At 36.2% G+C, this 19338-nt stretch overlaps 1 protein-coding gene across 2 annotated transcripts in view; it reads right to left on the minus strand.

The window, feature by feature from the left end:
* The window catches only part of MACROD2 (mono-ADP ribosylhydrolase 2), a 2183277-nt gene that overhangs the window by 873124 nt on the left and 1290815 nt on the right, over positions 1-19338 (minus strand). For both annotated transcript variants that reach the window (XM_033185566.1, XM_033185564.1), the window contains exon 6: positions 10464-10585. In XM_033185566.1, coding sequence (XP_033041457.1) covers positions 10464-10585 — 122 coding nt within the window. The remainder of the gene's footprint in view (positions 1-10463; positions 10586-19338) is intronic.

The following is a 19338-nucleotide window of genomic DNA, read 5'->3' on the forward strand; positions in this document are numbered from 1 at the left end:
ACTGAGATTGTAGTGCAGTGGTGCGATCATAACTAACTCCTGGGCTCAAACGATCCTTCTGTCTCAGCCTCTTGAGTAGCTGGGACTCTAGGCGTGCACCACCACACCCAGCTGTAATCCCATTTTACACAAACAGTGTAATGTGCTTGCTGCATTATTTGAGAACATTCGATTCTTCTATAGAAGAAAATAAAAACAAATGGGATATATAACACGTGTTAAGTGTTGATAATAACTAAGCAAGCAGATTTTGAGATACAGACAGGATTCATAGAATTGTGTTAAATGCAGTACTAAGTTAGTAACCTCTAAGACATGCTGTATGATAAAAAGGATGGAACAAACAAGATTGTTATTTCAAAATGGAAAAGAATGGTAAGAACAGGTCAGAAGCATGAATCATGTCACCTCTAGAGTGACAGCAATGTTATCCTCAAATTATCCTCCCATTGGTGATACTCATTATAGTCTCATTTGGCCTTACATCTCTGACATAGAAATGGTGGTAAAACCCCCTGCTGTTCACCAATTAACTGATGAGATACCACCAGCCAGGAGCATTAGCACCTGTGTCTTTCTGATAGCGCAAGTATGTGTAGTGGGCCCCGACCACTCACCATCTGCCATGCTCCCTTGTTCAAACCTCAACTATGGTCCTCTTAACCACACCACCATTGAGAGGGTAGAGATGGTAAAGAGACAGAGCATTCAAACACAGCATAACCAGAAAATGAGGTTCTTCCACACATTTGTCACCTAGTCTAAGTGTGTTAACCTATTCCTCTCTTTCTCCTGGCTTCTTTTTCCTTGAGTCAATGTGAGTCATGCCTCTTAATTTTGTCTATAAGCTTTTCTGTTGTACACCCTCTGGGATAGCTTACCTGCTAGTATACTTGGAGCAGGGAAATTTTCAGAACATGGGCTCAGAAGAGATGGAGAGACTGGACTAAAGTTACTCGTATGGACTAAAATCTAGGTGTTTAATATACCGCTGAACTTAAGTCATAATTACAAATTCAAACTATAACACTTTGAAAAGATATCCAGGAAAGCAAATATTTCACTTTGCACATTTTTGAAGGGTATGTGTTTGTGTGTGTATAAAACAAACAAACAAAAATAGCTAAAGTGCAGCTTGAACGCAATCTGTGACATATTTCCCATTAAAAAAATCCTCTTTGCAATTCCATTGAATTGTACATAAACAAGTCAAGAAAGCTTTCTTTCCACTGACAGATTTATTTTTATTTTAAAATTTTTATTGGTTTTATTTGTTCTTTCTCCTTTGGTCTCTGAGTTCAATAGCTTAAGAATAGCTTAGATTCCATACATTGCAATTGCTCTCCAAAAAAAACAAAAACAAAAAAAACAAAATCTGAACATTTGCAAGAAAAAATGTTCAGTTTAAAGCCATTGCCTTTGCTCTATACTATTAACCCTCTAGACATATGCCAAAATTGCCCAATTGTTCAAACCTAATGTCAGGCTTGGGACTCTGTGGTCCGTGTCTTGAATTGACTATTTCCTCATGATACAGTGATCTAATAACTGCTGCTCAGGTCAGGGAAAAATAAAGCACTCAAGATGAAAGCTTGCATTGCAAATCTGTTTACTGTTTTTATACAAATTTCACTGTAATATACTCTCCTTGACAGTGTGCTAGGCCAGTATTTCCTCTGGAAGATACTGTTGTAGAAACCCATAATGATTTTCCTGAGAATGTTCCCTAGCCTGATAAAAGAACAGAAAATAATTATGTTGACAAATCCAGCCAAACTGAGATGGTTTATACTTTCATTTTAAATGTAGTTTTCTTGGTCTTGCTAGTCTTGCTATCTGCAGAATATACAAGTGACTAAAAATAATTCTTTCAAATTGTAGATGAGATGAAGCAAAAAGTTTCAGACACTCTTACAAAAAGAATTGATCACGGTCCTAAAGTAAGATTTTTGAAGGAAATACATGACGGTATAGTTCCCAAATCATTGAAAGAGCACATAATTTGAAAGAAACTTTATATTAGAATAAAATCAAAGGTAAACTCCTACTTAAATTCTCACCTCTAATATGTGTCTTCTGATTGATGGAAAATTGTACATGCATCCTACCTTGGGTGGCCAATTCTTCCATAATTTGCATGATGAATCAAAGTTTAGGATTATGAGATCTTGAAAAAACTTTAACTAAGGTGACACAATATGTGATATTGTTTTTCTACTAGCTAAGCATTACATTCACTTTCATAAGTCCATGCATTCTATAGGACATAAGGCCAGTTACATCAATTACCATTTTTATGACATTTATATCACACTACGCTTAAAGAAGCAGAGAATTTGGATGCCTTATTTTAAGAATAAAAATCTTTGAGCAATCTGTGTTTAGCATATTGAATGAAGCTTTGCTGTATTAGAAACTCTGTTTAATTTAAACCAATGCTCTCAATTCTATCAGGCTCATCAAACCCTTTTCATAACAAATATTTTGTAAAGTCTCCTTGCTATGCAGAAATGACATTTATCAATATTAACACTCATCTGCACACACGAAACAGGCATCAGTGCCCCGCCCATATCTGCCCAGTTCTCATCATTCTAGCCCATGCCCATCCAGAGCATCTTCTAGCAAATACCCTTGCTGTCACTCTCTGCCTGAGGTTTTTCCCTCTGCCTGCCCAAGGAGGCAGATAAGAAATGCTGGGAAGTTAATGACCCAGGAGCAGCCCTCAGCCAGCTGATGAAGGGAGAAGATAAAAAAAAAAAAAAATAGTCCAGCTTTTCTCCTCCCTCAGATGGGACCACTTCTAGGCATGTTCTACATGGTTGCTGAGAGCTCCCCAGCAAGACAGAGCCCCACTTGTCCACAGTGCCAACTCCTAACACTCCCACTCCTCCTGGCTACTTTTTCTTCCCTTCGTCACATCCCCACTCCTCTGCACTGTTCCCTGTCATCGCCTCCCATAGAAAGCACGTGCACACAACACCTTGGCTCAGAGTCTGTTCCCAAGGGAAGCCAAATGAAAACAACACATCGATTTCTTTAAAAAAATCAATAGAGTGCCATAAGTGTGATATGAAAATGATTTAAGATGAAAGTATTTATAGTAGAATTCTATTTTCAATATGTAAAGACAAGGGCATGACTACACTAGAACACGCAATGAAGAAGGAAGATGTTTGCTTCACTACACAGAATCACTACGAAAAAAATCTCCCTAAACGTGAACTCAAACAGGTGTGAAAAACTCTCCTGCTGCCGGGGCATGGCCACCTGTAGCATAATTTTCTCAGGCACTCTTGGCAAAGCTCTAAGCAAACTAAGTACAAGCATCTCTTAATTTTCATGATAGTCCAGTGTACAGTGAAAAAGAGAGAGGGAGAGAGAGGCTTTGTTTTGATGTATCTTGTTTATAAACAGGGTTTCACTTATATGACTGTCTGGCAAAACGTTAAAACATTGTGTGGGAGGAGGCACAGTTTTACCATGTGGGCTTGACCGGACCACATGTCACAATATCCCTGTCTCTGCCCACAAAATGCTTGTGGCACTCCGTAGTGGTTGTAATTGCCCAAAACTACCCTCACAAAATGGTCCCTAGAGGGCAGTACTACACTCACTGAGAACCACTGGCTTAGACCAAAAAGAAAAGGCACATAATAATGGAGCAAAGGACAAAGGAACTACTGAGTGGCTTAGGCCACTAGATTGAGACTACCTTAGTTTAAATCTCACCTCAACTTTTTGTTCAAGGTAAGACCTTAACTCACTTGAGCTAAGACCAATAGTGTTACAGGTCCAACTTACAGACCGTAGGTTAGTGTAATAGCCCACAGAATGCATGGAGTTACAGTCATCAACATAATGCTTAGCTAGTGGAGAAACAGAATCGCAATATGCATCACCTTGGTTTTGGTTCATATCCTGGGATGAGGAATTGAGCCATAGGGAAGGCAGTTTCCTTCTGGTGCATATTCCTCATCTGTAAGATGGAAGAAACCACATTTTCTAACTCAAGATTGTTTTGAGAATTAATGACTAAAACACAGCGCCTGACACCAAGTGGGAGTTCAGAAACATTTGCTATTCTTATTACTGTATTTCATGGCTCAATGATTGATCTCATTCACCCTGTAACTCAAATCATCTCTCTGGTGTGGCCATCAGAAGACACAAATTGTGCAGGATCTGTCAATGTGGGTTTGGTTGTAAAACTATCTGTTTCCAAGGCACAACCTGTGAATTTACTATCATTCCATGCCCGCCCTCCTCCTCACCTCTGCTGCCTGTCCTGTCACTTGTCACTCCCAATAACAATAACCTGTGTACCTCTGTGCCCAATAAGGAGATCTTACGAAAGGTGAATGTAGGGGAAAAGGAGAAAGAAAAAGTCTTGAGTTAGCCTTTTCCCACACTGGCTAAATCAAAGTAACAGTGGCAGCAGTTAGATAATTTGAAAAATAAATGAGATGGTGTATAGAAATGTACTGTTGTAAACTGTAGAGTGATGCACAAATGCAAAAGTGCCTTTGTTCTTGTTACTTTTTAATAGTATTGTTTGTCACACAGCTGTTAGAAACCCAACCAGGGAAGACATAGAGACTTGGTATTACTCTTTATAAATGAGAAAATGAGACAGGTGAGACCCAAGACTAGATATTGCCTAAAAGAAAACTGGAAAAGATCAAATTGACAGCCCTGTAGAAGAGGGTTCTTGGAGATGAAGAGCTGTCTGGGAAATGGTGACATCAAGTTAGGCAGAGGAGCAGAGGTACCAAATGAAAGGGTCAGCTTTTTAAGGCTGCAGACATGTTCTTGAATAGAGAACTGCATTGATTGATGTGGCCTGTAATGGAAACTCAGATAATGAAATAAAACCAACATTTAAGAATTTCAGGCTGAGAACTCATTGCCATGGCAACCCTCTCAGAAGGGAACTTGTATAAGAAAATAAGATTCACTTGGTTACGCCTTAAAACGAAAACCTATACTACAGTGAAACAACTAAATTCAGAATTCCAAAACTGCTTGATTGCCGCAATGCCTAGAGGTAGCACTGAACTTGTAGGCCCATCATCTTTCCCACTGGAAGCTATTGCTTCTCAAGATCTATGACTCATGGAGGGAACATTAGTTAGCTCTGAGGGATCCCTATTGAAATTGTGTGGTTCCTACCAGCAAAAATTTACAATGTTTTTTCATTCAAAAAATGATCCAGCATGATGCCTGTGGAAACCACAGATAGCACATGCCATTCAAACAAACAAACAAGTTTTAGTTTGCCCATAATCACATAAAATCAACAAATTCCTATGTCAATTATTTATTTTCATGGGAAAATAATTTTTAACCTAAGTAAAATCTGGCTTATATGCAAGATTATGATTTTTTCAAACGAAAACATCTACTTTATTACATGTTGTCATTCGAAGAATGTCAGACAGAGTGCATTGTATTTCATCAGTGAAAATAGTTTTCTCGAATATCTAATACCATTGACAAATATAAATCATGCCTTTGAACTGGTTCTAGAAGAAGAAATTGCTGTGACCCCTTTTGTATGGCATGGATTAGTTTTTTTTTTTTTTTTTTAAATGAACATGATGTTAAAAGAAGGGAAATAGAGGTCAAGATAAACACATAAAAATCATTACAAAATAGTTGTATGCTCACAGACAAAAAGAATAAAGACAGCATGATACATGAGAAAATATCTCTGTCATCCTCTCCAACAGTGCATGGTGATAATGGATACAAAATCAGGCATTTTCATTTTCCAGCCCTTGCTCAATAGAAATTTTTCTTTCTTGTCTTCACCTCTACACTCACCCCTGAGGTTTCACCAAGATTTTCACCAATATACACAATTTCTGTTAGTATGTTTTACATATATATAGCCAAAGATATTATGTATATGTGTAGTTTTCCTTGTTTTAGGATACACTGTTGTTCTGGAAATCAACATAATTCAGATGCTTGATTTCACCAATCTGACTATGCATTCCTCAGGTCACATGCATTAGACTTCTGGGATTCAACCTGGGTCTTTTTTCTTTTTTGACATCTATAATATCTTTGTCTTTCCCAAGGTTTTACAGAGAAAATCTGTAGGCTCCCTGATCTTCTTTTAAAGTTTTCTTTTATTCACATTCCAATTTCCAGTTTATACTGCTAATTATCCTCTTCGTGGTGCCTTAAATTTTGCCTATCTTGCATTCAACAATCTCAAGGTTGTCAAGAATATATATATATATAAATAAATGTGCATTTTTTTGGGTCCAAGGGTAACTCATGGTTAAAGAAAAGTAACTGACTTTAACATTTGGAGTCAATAAGGAATAATATTTGGAAGAAATAAGAAACTTGCACAGACTAGGTCTAGGAGGCATGAAAGACTGGTCATATTTTTTCAATTGAAACTATTTATGGTAAGATTAGAAGGAGAATCAGGATTAAAATCTTACATTTAAATATTTCCTGATATTAAGCCCTAAATAATCATTCATAAAAGAGAAATGCCATTGTAAAATGAGCCCTTAGATTTGCTGATTAATTTATTTTTTTCTTTTACCACCTAAAGCTAATGTGGATAGGTATGAAAAAAACAGCTGTCACAAAGAATGTATGGAGGAGAGTAATGTAATGAATTTTTTCCCCTAAGTTAATAAAATATGTAGTATTTTTTCATAGCAAAAATTTTTATCCACAACACATCTGACACCCAAATCAGTATCTTATTTCTAGATAATTATGTATGACTATAACATTTCCCTCTCCACTATTCAAAAATGATCTCCTCTTAGAAAAACTGAGAGGTAGGTGAAATTTAATTATACCCTACTCTTCTTCTGTTTTTCTCCATCTCCTTTCAGACCTTTCTCCAATTCTCCCCCAGGCTAAGGTGCTCAGTACTTTTATCATACTCTATCCTGTCAACATGAAAAGTAATTTGATAAATTTCTTCATATTAAAGTATTAGAAAATTAATTATCTACTAATCTCATGAGTATCTGCATTTTAACGGAAAATTGCAGAGAAAGAACAATGCCTTAACATCCTAAATTACTCATGAATTATGGAATTTCATGCATCTCTGGGAAGATATTTAAAAGTGATGAGAGAACTACAGAGTATTCTCAAATCAAACAGTGGACATGATGATCTTGTCCATTTATTTGTCTAGGTGGTCATAAGATGGAGGCATATTTTGTTAGGAAACAATCATCAGATCCTCTCTATGTCATGGAAGATACCTGATAATGTTGGGGTACACAGTAGGTCTTACTCATATTTATTAAATAAATTATCATACTATTTGTCTTACATTCATTAAAAATATTTGAAGAATCTATTCTTTTGGTAAAATAAGAATAAGAACACATATGTTGGACCCTGTGCTGTGACCATAAAGCCTTTGGTTTAACCTTAGCAGAAAAGTGGTGCCTATCAAATATTTAATTTATTTCTGGACATTTCCCTGTTGTTTAAAAACATCAAGAAATTACATAGTAAATGTCTAGAGTTCTGGTGTTCAAAATAGATATCAAAGAAATAAGTGATATTTCCTTAAATTGCCAAATCACAAGGTGTGAAAATGTCTTATATTTGAAGTAACATTGTCAAATACTTTTGAAAGAATTCCATTCTTCCAGTTATCTTATATTCATTATCCCAACTGATCCCTGTAACAACAGCCTCATGAGATGGACAGGTCTGCAATAACAGTAGTAATTTACTGATTCTTTATATGTGGAAACCAAGGCTACAAAATGTTGACATTACTTGTCCACAGTCACACAGTAATAAGTGGCAAAGCAAACACTAAGCCACTCTGATAAAAGGATTTATGAGAAATTCTTTTTGATAGGTATATAAATGAGTTCAAGTTAAGTTTATTTTGCATCCTAATAACCAGGCTTTTTATATCAACCATTTCTACCATCTATTGTGATAAGCTGACAAAATACAAGCCTATACTATAAAACATGTATCCAGTCATAATCATGTTTCTGAAAGTTTTCTATTTCTCGCTACGTAATCAGAATGTGATGACATTGGCATTATTATTTATTTAATGGTGATCAAGAACATGATATACCATATAAAGAAGAAAACTACACCTACTCCAAAAAAAGGAAGAAAGGAAGGTAGGGAAGGAGGGAGAAAGAAAAGAAAAATACTTGTTTTTTTTATGGGTAGAAGAGACATGACATTTGATGGCAACTGTAGTCTACCATGCAAGAACATGATGATCAATTTCTTTGGACATTTCATCCCACATTTTGTGTATTTTCTATCTCCATTTTTATTTATTAATATTGGGTTGAATTCAGCTCAGCCTCACCTGCTAATTTCATTCAAACAATATGTAATTGGTCCTTCAAAATAATCATCAAAGATGTTAAGGTAGATCTAATTCCTATCAAAGAATGACTAGAGTATTGCAAGAGCATTACTTCAGCCTATCTGCATGCCATTTGTTAAAAAGTTAACTTAGGCCGGGCGGGTGGCTCAAGCCTGTAATCCCAGCACTTTGGGAGGCCGAGACGGGCGGATCACAAGGTCAGGAGATCGAGAACATGGTGAAACCCCGTCTCTACTAAAAATACAAAAAAAAACTAGCCGGGCGAGGTGGCGGCCCCTGTAGTCCCAGCTACTCGGGAGGCTGAGGCAGGAGAATGGCGTGAACCCGGGAGGCGGAGCTTGCAGTGAGCTGAGATCTGGCCACTGCACTCCAGCCTGGGTGACACAGCGAGACTCCGTCTCAAAAAAAAAAAAAAAAAAGTTAACTTAGTCCATAATTCTTCCATTCCTTATCTAATGGTAGCAAGTAGAGTAACATGATTGTTTTAAGACAATTATAGAGATTCCTTTCTCTATTAAAAGGTTGAGTGTTATTTTTATACTGTTTCTAGCAAAATTCTTCCTTCTTCCTTTTTCTTGACTTTTAAAAACAAATCATTAGAGATGCCAGTGATATCCAGAGACAGCAAATTCTCTTCAGGTCTCAAAATCCATATTTCCCAAGTTGGAAACTTGTCTACACATCCATTTTCCAAGCACTTCAGCCTTTTGCTTTTTTAAATCAATAAGCCATATTGACAAAATTTTAATTATTCCCTAAATGTGCATACCTGTTTTGATTTTTCTTATTTTCCTATAGAGAACACAATTAACCAACTAGTCTTGTGGTATACTTTGCTCCATTCTCTTTGAACTTCAGCTTTCACCTCTAAGAGAGAATAGGATCTCACGTATTGAGCTATTTGCAAACAAAATTTTAGAAAGTCAAAGAGATAAATAAAATATCCAGCTCTGTTAATAATTATCCAAAGATTAAAAAGGACTATATAATTAGGTCATGAAAAGTTTCCTTATTTCAAGCACACTCACCAATGTTGCATTGAAAAATGCACTTCATAATTACAATCATGCACAAAAAGTATAGCAACCATCCAGGGTTACCTAAATGTATCTGTTTCTCAATGTTTCTTCATGCAAATCATAAAACCACTACTTCTGTGAACTATCAAGCAATGCTGATCTATTCAGTCTGCTATGAAATTAAGTATTTAACTATTTCTCTGCCCCACAATTTCAGCGAGGCTATAATCTTTGTGGGGGAGGGGGGACAACCAAGGGATTCCAGCCAAATTCACTTATTACTAGATATTTACAGTGTGTTTTTCTATACTTTGATTTTCTTGGTGTAATTGAGATGTAATAAAGGTAGAACATGTTGCAAAAGAAAAGCAGGTGAGTAAATACCTCCAAATCCAGCTAGAAGAGAATTCCTTTCATCTCAGCCTATTGGTAAGGAAATAGATTAGATCCACATTTTCTGAACTCCCTTTGTCTACTGATAAAACTTAGAAGAGATGTGGTATACCCAGCTACCACCTACAGAATATTAGTTTAATAAGAGTAAAATAAATCTAAAAGAATAACAACATTCAGGTTAAAATACATACGCAGAGTAATTTCCTGCAAATAAATCATGTCTGACGCTAGCATGAGAATGCATGCACACATTCATGCATGTAGATAGAGATTAAACATAGCTCCAGAATGCCCAAACATACAACCAATATATATTAAACGCACACCATTATAACAAACTCAGCATTTGCTATTTTCCTTCTTTAAATCTGCTGGCCACTACCCCACTACCATACTATTTACTTTCTCCAAAGGAAAGTAAGTGTCAAAATGAAAAGGAAAAAGTAGATAAGATAAATCCAGTTCTGGGGTTTTATAGTTTTAAATTCTGAAACATTATGAAAAATTTATTAAATATTTATAGCACACCAAAGAGGAGAGTCATGATTACCCAACTGGCTACTAAGATCCTTAAACTTAGTTCTCAAAAGTTTAGAAATGGTTTCCCACCTCTTTTTAGACAAGACAGATTTCTAAAGCATAAAGGCTGAAAAAGAGTGAGAAATAAAAACCATAAAATTACTTACAACTGATCGGATGTTATTTTCTTTCACCAGCTTCAGAGATGATTTATAGCAATTTGCAAGGTCTTCCTTGTGGGAACCATTAATATGGCCTCTGGCTATTGGCCCTACAGTATGGATGACATCTGTAAATACAAAAGGAAGGAAAAAGAGGATAAGCAAGGTATTTTTCACTTTTTACATAAATAATACTTTGTTTATTTTAGGTATTTGTGTTAGACCCTGGAGACAAGCAAGCTAAGCAATACATTGGCGATGCAAATATTTCTCTGGTAGAAGATCTTAAGTAGCACAACCTCCTTAAGTAGGCAATTTCCCAGGAAGATGATAATTGTGAAAAGGAATCCCCAACCAGTGAATTGTTTCATAGTTTTTGGTCAGATTCAAGTGACACAGATTATAGTATAAGATGTACATAATTGGTTCCCTGGAAAAAGACAAATCCTTGGTGGGAAATAAACTGAGGAATAATTGCCTGCAAAAGGAACATCTAGATTGACATGGGAAGGAAGAGCCAGTGCTAGCCTAGCTTACTTGTAAGGCAATTTTTAGGCATTGTACACAATAAAGAAAAGCAAGTTTCTGAAAGAAAAAAAAAAAAGACAAGAAAATTTTTAATAATCAGTAATAACCTTAAGAAGAATAACTGCAAAACTTTCCTGCCAATTTAGAAAGCGTAACCTACCACTCATCACCTACATAAGGTACGCTAATAGTTCATACCTATTTTAATAGGTTAATAGTTAATTATCTATTTTATTGTATTATTAAAACATTCAAACATGTTAATGCAATCTATACTTTTCAACTCCTATTTATGTTGAAAAACACAAAATTTGATATTTTTATATATACAACAAGCCAGTGTGCTATTCTTTTAATCTCTATGCACATATAAACTTTTAACTTTAGGAACGTAGTGAAAGAGGACTGTCCTCATTTTAAGAAACAGTAGAAGAAAAACCCCACATTTTAATCAAATTTACTTGAAAATGCCTTGTAACTCTTGCTTGCCAGTCTTATCGGTGAATTGAATTATTAGTCCATTTCATTGATGTAAATCATAACACCTAATCACCTTTGATCACAAAGACAAATTCAATCTAATGTAATTGGAATATTATAATGAAATTATTTGTGTTAATAAATCAGTACCACTCAATTCCAATAAGAATGACAGAAGAATGAGAGTGTTCAAAAATAAGAATATGGTATAGTTAAAAAATGCATATGGCATTTGAATAGCAGCAAATAAGTCACTATAAGAAAAATCTCGCCGAGCACGGTGGACCATGCCTGTAATCCAAGCACTTTGGGAGGCTGAGGTCGGCAGATCACGAGGTCAGGAGATCGAGACCATTCTGGCCAACATAATAAAATCCCGTCTCTACTAAAAATACAAAAATTAGCCGGGCATGGTGGTGCATGCCTGTAATCCCAGCTACTTGGGAGACTGAGGCAGGAGAATCACTTGAACCAGGGAGTCTGAGGTTGCAGTGAGCAGAGATCGCACCACTGCACTCCAGCCTGGCAACAGAGTGAAACTCTGTCTCAAAAAAAGAAAGAGAAAAAAGAAAAGAAAAATCTCTGTTGGTTGCCTACTAAATGTTGATACTACTATTTGATGTTTGAGAAAAGACCTAAAGCATTGGTTTCCATGATTAATTCTGAAACAGTATTTAAACCCTCTTCAGCCGATATTAAAGAGGGGCTCATGTGATCAAAGGCGGCATACAAAACTTCACTAATAAACTCAAGCAGATGTTGTTTCACAGGTAAACTTACTTTTAAAGTGAGAACCACTACAATATAGAAGTGAAGGATGAAGGGGCTTGAGGTGTACTCAGGAAAAAAAATAGCACACAGTGATATGATTTTTTTGTAACAAAAGTAACAAACAAGAGTTGCATAAATTCAAGCAATGCAAGTCCTGTACCATAGTAAATATTTATATGAATACTGTACTTTAGTTTCTTTAGTGAATGTTAGAATCCATAAAGGAAGGAGATTGTGCTTAGCCTTACTTTATTTCCCCCCTTGTGGCTACTTGTTTTTTATACCCAACTATGATATTCTAAGTTTTCTAATGGATACAAATGGCAGAAAAATTGAACTGGAATAACATACAATTCTATAAAGCAGCATTTCCCCAAATGGGTTCAGTATGATATGGCTTTAAAGGTCAATTAAATTTGAAAAAAAAAAAAGGTGAAATTATATCACGCCAGTTACCTTACTGCAAGACTTCAGTGGGTATTTAAAATGCCATAAGGAGTTGCGCATCTCCAGGAGGAGAATACAAAATGCTCTGTTTCCTAAATCCAGTTGACAATCGAAACCTGTACTTTGAAGAACACCTCATAGGGCTAGATTTCCACAATTTCACTTTTGGGAAATGTTGTTCCAGGGCCATTTTGGCACTCTTGTTCCCACTGTTGAAGGCAAAGTCTATGCTTTTTACCCCCTCCCCCACTGCTTCTAAACATCAAACACTTAATATACGAAAGAACAACGGGACATGACCATGGTTCTCTTATTTTGTGGATGGAGAAGATCAAGAATAAATGCCTCTTATCTGGAGTCATAAAAGACATTGAGCAAAGTAAAGAGGAGGCTTAGAGATATTAACAGGGGCGGGGTGGGAGGACGGGAAAGAGGGAGGGAGGAGGGAGGGGAGGGATAAGGGAGAAACAGAGAAAGAGAAAGAGAGAAAAGCCCATAAGCATAGGAAATAGTAACATCATAAACTTTTCCTTTGCTTTCCTTTAGTCATCATCATCTACAAAACTTAAATGAAATTTAGGAAAAATTATTCCTTGCATTTCTTTAGTTCTCCCTTTCATTTAAAGGTCTGAGGATAAACAGGCAATAAATGAGCCTCCTCAGCATTAAAATATTGATCTTTGTATTTATGCTCTATATTAAATTTACAGCATCCAAGATCAAGTGTTATTATCGACCAACATGATGACCTCTCAGATCCACAAAGCTGGAGGTGAATCAATATGAGGCTGGACAGGAAATCTCCTTCATTATTGTAATTGTCCGTAGTACTTATGAGTAACTACTCCACACTGAGTTTCTCATTTTCTGTTAGAAAATTCAGTCAGGAGGCCTGTCTTTGAATTCCTGCTCCAGCCCCTTAGTCATCATGTCTTAGATAAACCCATCATTTCAGTGGTTCTTGCCTTTTTTCTTATCTGTAAAATAAATCTCCTGTTTAGATTATCTCTGTTGTCTCTTCTGTGTTGTGTAGCATTATTAATATCTAACCTTATAATAGAGATGGATGGAAAATAGAATGATATCTGGGCAGTTAAAAGTGATCTTAAACATGGTTAAGCAGCTCACTGATTCTAAGAATTCTTTTTAATATCAAAATATCATGACTAATTATTCACAATAATAGTTTCAAAATCCATTGAGAACATGTTAGAGACAAAGAGCTATTATAATTTTAATGATGCTTTGTATTGATTTATGTTTTATTAAACACAGTAGCATCTTCATAGTGGACATATATATGTAATACACATGGATGCAAAGTCTATGGACAATGCTTTATCTTGCACATGAGTTTTGAATCCCTTGGTATAAATAAGATAATGTAAACAGAAGTATTAAATTCAAAGTCTGATACATAGGAAGGCTCAAGAAATGGTAAATGTCATCATCAACAGCAGCACATACAAGGAATCCTCAGCACACAGGCAGGAATGACAGAAAGTTATCATCTCTTTACTCATGTGGAAAGAACACCAATTCTAAGATCTGACTACAGGTTATAAGTCCCAGATCTGTCACTAATCAGCTAAGTGACCTTGTGCAAGTCACTCTCCTCTTTGGCCTTCAGTATTCAAAGTCAAAAAAAGGAATAAATCAGAATAGCATTTTTTTTTCAGCTCTCCAGTGCATTTCCTTCTGTACATGTCTAACAGGAACTGAGCTAAAGATTCTAAGAAGTCTAATTTATTTTTGTCCAGATAAATGAGCATCAATCACGGTTCACGTTTCTCAAACACGATTATACAGTGAAGTGCAAATTGGCACTATCCCCAGAGAAAATGATTTAATCATATCTAACAAAATTACAAACGTAGACTTCTTTTGATCTAGCAGTTCTATTCCTAGGAATGTATCCGAAAGGTAATATACTTGTCCATATGCAGAATAGTATTTACACAGGCCATTCCCTGAAACATTATATATAATAGGGCAAGATGGGAAACATCTAAATGTCTAACAATAGGGGACAGACTAAACGATGTTAGTAAAACGACGGTTCATTTATACTATGAAATACTACCCTTCTGTAAAACAGACAAAGAAGGCCTTCATGTATGCATAAGGAAAGATACCCAAGATACATTACAATGTAAAGATAAAATTCAAAAAAGCACACTACCATTAGTGTTAAAAAAAAAAAAAAACTCCTCTACCAATGTAGGGAAGAATACAGGTTTGTTTTAGTTACACGCATAAAACATCTCTGGAAGGATAAACTAGCAGTTAATAGCAATAGTTACGTACTAGGGGAGTGACAGAAACTAGAAAGATGGGGGCGAATATGGGGGGGAAACTTTTCACTGCTTTTATTTTTTGATGTTCAAGTTATGTGGATATATTAGCTATTCAAAAATTAAACAACACATTTAAACAAAGAGTATATGATTTATTAATCCATATTCCTGAATCCCATTTACTCTATCCCTATAACATTAAAGATCATTAATGTGCTTTCCAAAGATGAGCTTATATCATTACACATATAAAAATACTCTTAAAGAAAAAGATAGATATAATTTCAAGGAATTTAACAGAATGACTCCCCTAGATATATCTTTCTTTTATTTTCCTACCCTCAATAATTTCTTTATATTAAAAAATTATTTTCAGATAAACATAGGGTTTAAATGATGAACAAGAGGACATTTTTTTCCTACATGGCTAGCATCTACTATTACAGTTTTACTATAATTTTAATATGTAAACTGAGTGTGACATCCCTTAAAGTGGTAATACAGCATATATATATATATACATACATATATATATATATATATATACATACATATATATATATATATATATATATATATTTTTTTTTTTTTTAAAACAAAGTCTCGCTCTGTTGCCCAGGCTGTAATGCAGTGGCGCAATCTTGGCTCACTGCAACCTCTGCCTTCTGGATTCAAGCAATTCTCCTGCCTCAGCCTCTCGAGTAGCTGGGATTACAGGTATGCACCACCATGCCAAGCTAATATTTGTATTTTTAGTAGAGACAGGGTTTTACCATGTTGGCCAGGCTGGTCTCGAACTGCTGACCTCAAGTGATCCATCCACCTCAGCCTCCCAAAGTGTTGGGATTACAGGCATGAATCACCGCGCCCGGCCAGAGCATACTTCTTATGCTCCTCCTTTGGTTATCTCAACAACCAAAGAATTTTGAACAATTGTCAATAATTTTCAGAGCTTAAAAAAAGACTGTGTAAAAATTTAATCTATGCCTACTTTCCAAGGAATCCAGAGAGACAGAATAATGTGCCCAAAGTCAGAGATCAATGTGGGGAGATAATGACAGCATCACAATGACAACATCACAGTCAGTGACAATATGATTATGAGTAAGTTCCTCTCAAGGTGACTGCTTATTGAAAGAAACAAATGGCATACATTTGTATATATACATTTTGGCATGTTTATCATGAATCTCATTACTTTAGCCTCATGCTTGTATACATGCAAATTCTGGTTAGTTTTGTGGTTAGATCTGTTGCAATATGCAACATATTACCACAAAACGTGGTGGTTTAACACAGCAACCAGCATTCTATTATTTCTTTTGGCTTCTGTGGGTCAGACCTTCTGCAATGACTTGGCTAGGGGGTTTGGCTTAGGGTCTCTCATTTGGTTGTAGTCAACTGGTGGCTGGCACTGGAGCAGTGGAGGACTGTGGGAGCCAAAGGCTGGACAGGCATCTTTCTCTCTTCATGTGGTCTCAAGGACTCTCCATGTGGGCTAGTTTGGGTTTCCTCACTGCACAGCAGCCTCAGAGCAGTTGGATAACTTAAACAACAACTCAGGGCTCTAACAGCAAGTATACCAGCAGGTGGACGCCATGTTGCCTTTTATAACGCAGCCTTGGGAGTCACACAACATCACTACCACGATATTCTATTGGTTGCCACTGTCAGAAAGATCTCACATTTTTTCAGGTGGAAGGACCTAGACCTCACCTCTTGATGGGAAGAGCAGTAAAAAAAATTTGGACATATCTTAAAACAGCTATAATGCAGGACGCCCCAGACAGCTGGCACTTTATTTTGGTGAATGCCATCTACAAAGTCAGGTGGCAGATAAATAAGAAATCAGAGAAAAGGCTGAGATGATTAAAACTATTACCAGTATGGAGCTCTCAGACCTATTATCTCAATCAGTCAACTGTTAATTTAATAAAAATCTGAGGTAGCCAAAGATTGAAATATGAAATTAATATTAATTGTAAACACAATCTAGTTTGGGAATAATGAACGCAATTGTTGCCCCTAGATAGAAATGACTGGCACAGGGCTGGTTCAGTTCTTTTGTTTAATAATGTGGCAGGAACCTGTGGACAGAGGAAAGGGCAGGCATGGCTGTCACAGAATCAGCATCATAACATCCCATGAACGGTGAAAGTGATGTTATTTCCCTAAAGTGCCTAGCTCCACATTCAAGAAAGGAAAAGCAGCCTCTGTGCATTGAAGCCCTCTCCTACAGCGCTCAGGAAAGCCAAGAAAACAGCAATGCAATTTGTACATTTAATCAACATTTCAAATGCAACCTCTTGAAGAGCTATGGAAAATGAGATGGCAGGCCCTTTTGTGCTTCATCAGACCAAAGTGTGGCAAGACAAATGGAATCTGTTTTTGCTCATCTATTTCTGAAATCAATCAGTCTGTAAATCAGCTTTTTTGTTCTGAAGAGATAACTACCGCACCACCTTGCACTCCCCCACTCCTATTTATCCTAGGAAATTAGTCTGAATTACATAGAAAAGGAGGATAGGATAGAAGGTTTTCTTTGAAGGAGGTGTGGAGGAGAGCCTATTTTCATTTCCAAAAGTGTAAATTGAAAAATATGTGATTGAAATGCCAAATAAATATTGAAAGCAGTAGAATTATTTACAAAGATTCAATCAGACTTATCCTTGGCAAAACAAATGCAGCAAAAACATTCTGTGAAAAAATATTAGCATAATGAATTTTAAAACAAATGAGAGAGTACAGATAGGATGCTCTCATCATTTTCCATTTGAGAAGCAACTGTGCTACATTCAAACTGTTAATGAACAGTCAGACCAAGTGTAGAATCAATTACACATTGCTTTCATTCACTCCACTCTTGTATTCATAAGCATAATCGGTCCATCTAACAGACTGCATAATAATGCTGTGCCCTGTCAATCATATCAAATTGCATGAATTTTAAGAAGAAAACCAATGCATGGAATTAAATTGATTTTCTTTTTTAGAGATACAACTACAAAACTGAGCGCTAAAGGTACTATTTGTAAATCTTATTGGCCAATTTATATGATAAGCACCACCAATCTATGACCTGAAACAGAATACTTGAAGTTCAGTTAACAGAAAATTGAATTACCACCTGATAGCATTACAAAGTAAATGCTGCCTCTTCTTTCCATGTAGGTCAGTGTTTTCATATACACATTTTCAAAGTTTGTTTTTGTTATATTTCAAGAAACAATCAATTGTCCATAAGATGTTCCTTTTCAATCTGCAGAAGATATCATTCAAAGTGTGCTTCAACACGCCCTGCAGCATTTTTCTAAATTCGGATTATTCTCTCATACATTTCTTCAGCTGCATGAAGGATTTCTGTCTATGTCCAGAAAGACTATAGTCATTCAATTCTTTGCATTGAGTTTGGGATAAACTAGAACTCACGACGTTATTTTTAAATCTAGTTTCCTTTGAGTTTGTGAGTTCACACATTGCTGTTTTTCACTGGTCTTGGTTACAAAGGGCTTTTGGTTTACCTCTCTCACCCTCCTTGATGCTATGGTTCTCTGAATAAGATATCTATGTCTAAGGTTACATACACAGCAACTAAACATTTGCATTTTACAGTTGATAAAGGCATACAGAATGTACTGCCAAAGCTCAAATGCATATTTTCATCTCAACTGGAGAGTTGGTTCCATTTTTACACGAGAATGTGATAATGTTATTATGTTTGGGGCATCATGTGCTGATAATATGTTTTATTCTTCATTGACTTCAAAGCTGTGATGTTTTAAGTCCAAGTTATAAAATACAATTCAATCAATTTCTACCAAAATGCCATCCTCTATATTAAAAAAGAAAGAGGCAAAGCTCATATTTAATTTTTTATCAGCTCTCCCTTTCCTGCCCAAATCTATTTAAGATTGACCTTGTTGATGGGACTGTATCCTGTTTCAAACTGGACTCCTACATGTAAGGGCCCATTTTTAATAACACAGATTGAAACTCATGAAAAAGGGATATCCTGTGGTCAGCCATTGATAGTTTTGAGATTCCACAGGGTATTGGGGGCATCTGCATCACAATAGTGTTATTTCCAACAGAGAGGGGTCTCAGAGGAACTGTGGGAAGCTGAATTATCTGCAGAATTCCAACATTTCATGTCACTTTAGAATGCACCCAAAGAGAACACATCCCAGAAGGAAGTGAGTCAAATGCATGGCATTTCTAGTGCTTCAATAGCAGGGGTGAGAGGAGGTGAAGGTCCAAATAGACAATAGGACTTTTTCAAGGAAGATGATAATAAGATCTTTGTTCTGGTTCAAGAGATGTGAGCAACTTGCAGCCTTTTCAGAGAGATGCAAAATCAG

The sequence above is a fragment of the Trachypithecus francoisi genome, unplaced genomic scaffold (genome assembly GCF_009764315.1).
Source record: "Trachypithecus francoisi isolate TF-2019V2 unplaced genomic scaffold, Tfra_2.0 Lachesis_group21, whole genome shotgun sequence".
Lineage (NCBI taxonomy): Eukaryota > Metazoa > Chordata > Mammalia > Primates > Cercopithecidae > Trachypithecus > Trachypithecus francoisi.